At 49.8% G+C, this 5,490-nt stretch overlaps 1 protein-coding gene across 1 annotated transcript; it reads left to right on the forward strand.

Annotated features, from left to right (window-relative positions):
* The first annotated feature begins 748 nt into the window (after window positions 1-748).
* LOC125514815 lies at window positions 749-5,262 on the forward strand. The gene is made up of 8 exons (XM_048680174.1): window positions 749-1,857; window positions 2,956-2,989; window positions 3,118-3,309; window positions 4,047-4,136; window positions 4,223-4,288; window positions 4,390-4,481; window positions 4,576-4,623; window positions 4,735-5,262. The coding sequence occupies exons 1-8, from the start codon at window positions 1,466-1,468 to the stop codon at window positions 4,850-4,852; spliced, it is 1,032 nt and encodes a 343-aa protein (XP_048536131.1). The 5' UTR covers window positions 749-1,465; the 3' UTR covers window positions 4,853-5,262.
* The last annotated feature ends 228 nt before the right edge of the window (window positions 5,263-5,490 follow it).

Here is a 5,490-nt window from a genome sequence, read left to right on the forward strand (position 1 = left end):
GTGCGTGCGTACGAGCAGTGTGAAAATCGCAAAAAAGCAAACTGTTTGCGCTGGTAAAAAAACGAGAGAAACAAAAAGAAAAGAAAAGAAAAGAGAAAAGAGAACCCGTAGGCATATGTCGGTCACCGCCAGAGAGATATTTTCCCCCGATCGACGTACGACTTTGGTCTCCCTCCCCCTCCTCGACCAAAAGCAAAGCCTCGCAGGAGAGGACAGGACTGCGCTGCGAGAGCCACAGCACGGCACAGTCGCTGACCCTGGTCAATGACAAAAGCGGCTGCACTGTCCACAGCGACGGCCATGGCCATGGCGTCGGCGTCGGCGTCGGCGTTGGCCCCCCTCACAAGGAAAGGAAAGCCGGCCAGCTCGGCTGGGTTCGGTTTTACTTTACTTTGCCCCTCCTCCAAACCACGCACGCACACTGACAAGGTGACACCCCTCTCTCTCTCTCTCTCTACGGCCAGCTCAGCCAGCAACAGAGAGAGAGAGGGACAGGGTGGGGGTGTTCCGTTGATTCTCCTTGGCTTGATTGAGAAATGAGAGGTTCGGTTCATACTTACTACAGTGGATTTGTAATAAAGAAGACCAATTTTAGTTAACAATGGCATGTGCCGTGCCCCGTCCCATCTCATGGCGTACGCCCCGGTGAGGTGGGGTGCGTAGGAAGGATGAGGAGGATGGATGGATAAGCAAGCGCCGTAGATGCCCTCGCCGTCGACGCGTTCACGTATATATATCTACCCCACGAGGAAGAAGAACAAGATAGATCGATCTCATTCCCCTTCCCCTCCGCTCCGGTGCAAAGGAAAGGAAAGGGTGGAGGCAAGAAGCAAGGCATCTCATTCCCCCTAGCCAGCCCCACGCCTCGCCACCTTGCCGCCCCCTCCTCTCTTCTTCTTCCTCTTCACCTTTATCTTCTCCCCTCCCCCCGCGTCCAAGAATCTATCTCCCCTCCATTAATCCATCCCCTCCTCACATTCCCCTTCCTTGCGTGCGTACACCGTTTGGTGCTGGTACACAGATTGTTTGTTCGTTTCTTCCATGGTTGGTTGCTTCTTTGAGCGAGCGAGTGAGAACGACGAAGAGAGGAGGGCGGGGACAAGCCCGGCCAGGCACATCTATCCTGTGACCCCAAGCTTGGCATCTCCCCACACCCACGCCACACCCACACCCACACTGTTTCTTCTTCCCCTCCGCCGCCCTGCCCTCCCCCTGCATGCCACTCGCGTGCCGCCCCAGTCCGTTGGTTGGTTGCAACGACGCCTCCTCCCCCTGCAGCATTGTGCCCGCCCTTCGTCTTCTTTAGCCTGAGCCCGGACGCGCACAAGCAGAGCGCCGCTCTGCGACCCCGCATTGCCGCAAGAAACGCGCCGCAGAGATTGCGTCTCCTTCTTCTATCCGTAAGGCGGCAGCGCATGCCCGCCGGGACGGACTGACGGCGGCGGGGGGAGTGGCGGCGCGGGCGATGCGGTTCACGGCGGGGGGCTCGTCGACGCGGTCGTGGCAGCCCAAGCCGACGGCGGACACCACGGACCTGCGCTTCTGGCTGCGCTGGCGGGTGGCCGTGTGCGCGCTCTGGGTGCTCTGCTGCGTCGCCGCCGCCGCCTACCTCGTCTGGCGCCACGAGGGGCCGCGCGCGCACCGCCGCCCCGGCGCCGCCAAGCAGGACGCGGCCGCGCAAGGGCGGCGGCGCCCGGACGGGCTGCTCTACGACGACGAGGCGTGGCGGCCCTGCCTCCGCGACATCCACCCGGCCTGGCTGCTCGCCTACAGGCTCGTCTCCTTCTTCGTCCTCTTCAGCCTCCTCATCGTCATCGTCATCTCCGACGGCGGCAACATCTTCTACTACTACACCCAGTAAGCCTTCCTCCACTCCACTCACCCACCACCATCGGCATCATCTACCACTGCTTGCTCCTTTTTTTTACTCTGTTTCCGAAGAAAGATTTTTTTACTTGGGTGATGACTGGCCGTAGATGCAAAGTTGCATTAAAGGTTTATGCTTTGGCATTTCCCATTTGATTAAAATCCTTGAGGCTGTAAAATTGACTGGAGTGGCAGCCAGCAATGCATATGGTGTGCCCAGCAGCAACTTTGGCATCTGTTCTCTCTTGTTGTGAATTTCAATTTTATCTCTGGGGAAGGGAATAAAGGGAGGCTTCTTCTCATGATTACATCAACTACTGATCTTAGACATGTTTCCTCAATAAACTAAGAGCAGTGAGAATCTGCAACAAATTTCCTTGCATTCATATTGATCTTCTGTGCACAAGTGATGGCTGGCAGCAGTTTGCTAGTAGTACCTAGCTTCCACAGCAAGCCACTCCTCAACTGTTGGGTTTCATTTTCAGTTGTACATTTTTTTGGGTGTCAATGCATTTTAGAGTCAGTTTTATTCATGATGCGCTACTTCATTTTTAATATTTTGAAATTGCCTCTCACAGGACATGTTCTGTCAAGCACATCAGTGAAACCAATATTTTTCTTGGGGGCAGTGTTGATTTTCATTTTCACTGGTATTTATTTTGGGGCATCAATGCATTGTAGAGATAGTCTTGATGGATGCAGTGCTTCAATTTAATAATCAGTAAGGGCCTCATATACATGCTTTGTCAAGCACATTGAAGGAACAATCTTTTTTGTGCAGTACAATGTCACACAAGCAGGACAGTGCTGTGGGAATACCTGTTCCATTGAGGATTTCTGACACCAGATTAGCTTAGCAGCCCGCATTTTGATACCATTACTTTTCTGGGGGGCAAATCTCCAGTGTGCTTTTTTCTTTTCCTCCAAAGGAAAAGAAAATGTGGTGTGTAACTGGTTGGTAGCATCAAAGCTGTCTGCAAAGATGTGATACTACTTGCTGTTGTTGGTGTCTGTGACTCTGCTCTCAGTAAGCAGCATTTGTCCCTAGCTTGCACGTACTAAGTGGTTGTTCAACTGTCTATCACGCAGGTGGACCTTCATTCTGGTCACGGTTTACTTCGGGGTAAGCGAGAAATAGCCTGTCTCCTCACTGATTTCTTGGTGCACAATGATGAGCGTCCCCACGGCCTCTATCAGTGTCCTCACAGTCCTTATCTGAAGAGACTATATGCCGTTCTGTGATTTCCCCAGCTTGCGACGACGCTCTCGATCTACGGGTGCAGCAAGTTCGCCGCGTGCAATGCCGTCGCGGCGATGTCCGACGCCGAGCAGGGGCCCTACGCCGTCCACGGGGCCGCCCCGAAGCCGGTCGTCGACAGGGAGGACGACGGCACGAGGGAGGTCGCCGGGTTCTGGGGGTACCTGCTGCAGATCATCTATCAGGTAAAGGAGGTTTTTTCATGCCACCTATAACCTTTGAAATGTTTGGCCAACATGGAGCCCGTTTTCCAGATTTCATATTGGAGAGGGACATCTGCACTGACATCACATCTTCATTGCATTTGCATTTGCATTTGCATGGTGGGGTGGTCTCAGTTTTTGCTTTTCAGGTGCAATTATTAGTGCTCCTGGGTAGTTAACATCATGCACCAGAAACTAAAGTGTGTTTATAATGTGCTCTGCTGAATTGGATTCCTGTGCATCAAAGATGGGGATGTGACCACATACTAGCATCTTTGTCTGGCAGATCCTACATGAGCCACCTTCTTGGTTGTTGGGCTGGACCCAAATGCCCTATCTCTTAGTAGTTCCTTGCACCTGAAGGCCTTGCTTGATCACCTTTCTTTACCCCATATCTCAAGTGCAGGGCTGGCTTTTTTAGCTGTAGCATTAGGAATAAAGACAAAATTTTGTTTATTTTTCTCTGTTGATTTGCTAGGCCTGACTGTATCAGAATTATGTCTGGATATCTCTCTAGGCTTGGATAAATTATAGACCAGGGGTAGTGGATATTTCCACTGATAATAACCATAGTACAGCTTCCAGTAGTATTACAGTAGAAAAATGGGAGAAAAATATTACGACAAGTGATGTAATTGGCAACTTATGCAAGACAGTTGTTATCATTTTACTGCCAATTCACCAAACTATTATTCTGACGTCTCCATCTCTGTTGACAGACAAATGCAGGGGCCGTGATGCTTACAGACTGCGTCTTCTGGTTCATCATTTTCCCATTCCTCACCGTAAAAGATTACAGCATGAATTTTGTAAGTGTGTTTGTCAATTTCTTGGCTTTTGTATTGGTCATCTGATTGATGATAATCAGTTTGCTAACTTGATCCTTGTCTGACAGCTATTGATAGGAATGCACTCGGTCAACGCTGTTTTCTTGCTCGGCGAAGCATCGCTAAATAGCCTGGTAAGTGGATGAACACTCAACTTGATCACCAAAGCAGGTTGATGCATGGTTTTTACAGTTTACTCGCCGCATCTGATTTTAACTTCACACAACTTTTACAGCGCTTCCCGTGGTTCCGGATCGCGTATTTCTTCCTTTATACGGCGCTATACGTAGTTTTCCAGTGGATTGTTCATGCATCTACTCCAACCTGGTAAAATCGCCAGCTTCCATTCCCTCCCTAGAGCAAAATACTGTCTGCATATTATCTTTCTGTCACTGAACATATGTCATGTGAATTCTGGCAGGTGGCCCTACCCGTTCCTCGACCTCTCCTCTAATCTCGCGCCTCTGTGGTAATTCCATTTACCACCCTATAACAGCAATTATTTCCCTGCTTTGTTTGACGTAGATTTTATTAACTGAACTATGTTTGATCACAAGCTGAGCCTGAACTTATTCCATAGGTACTTTGCGGTCGCGTTCATGCAACTGCCCTGCTACTTGATCTTCAGACTGGTGATGAACCTGAAACACCACCTTCTCGCCAAGCATTTCCCGGATAGCATGGTCCTAGGATACTAGCATCCGTCAATGAACATCCATGCCGGTCTTCTTCCTTCGATCCTCCACGCAAAAAGGCGATGCGAATTGGCAGGAAGAATAACAACCGGACAATGGCGGCGTGGCAGTAGATTGTTTCTGAGAAGTCTTAGTTTCTTACGCACGCGCACGCGTCTCCTACAAAAAAAAAAAGGGATAGGGGAGCGTGCATGTGCATTTACAGTGGTATAGTTTCGTGACCGTAAATCGGGGGGTCACGGATGGTCAGAAGAGTTTTTGCAGTAAGTTGGGAGTGAAAGGAGAAAAGCAAAGAAGAATGTGTACATATACCTACAGCTTGGTTGATTGGTTGGTGAAATGGAGATATTGTTGGTTAACTGATTTAGTGCTAGTATATAACTTGTTTTGTAGATCAGCTGTTTGGTCATCAATTTACCTGTGTGGATAATGTAATCGTCGCGGTTGCATGTTCATATATAAACCTATGGGCTGGAAATAGGCTCCTGATGGTGAGGACAAAGCTTTCTAGTTGTGAACTGGAAATGGAACGCTGGAAGCGAGGGCACGAGCTGCTTATATGTGTCGAAGTGATGTGCTTCTGTCTGTGATTTTACGTTCTTCTCGGAACAGACACGAAAATTATGCTTCTGTCTTCGATT

This window comes from Triticum urartu, chromosome 6 (assembly GCF_003073215.2).
Source record: "Triticum urartu cultivar G1812 chromosome 6, Tu2.1, whole genome shotgun sequence".
NCBI classification, from domain to species: domain Eukaryota; kingdom Viridiplantae; phylum Streptophyta; class Magnoliopsida; order Poales; family Poaceae; genus Triticum; species Triticum urartu.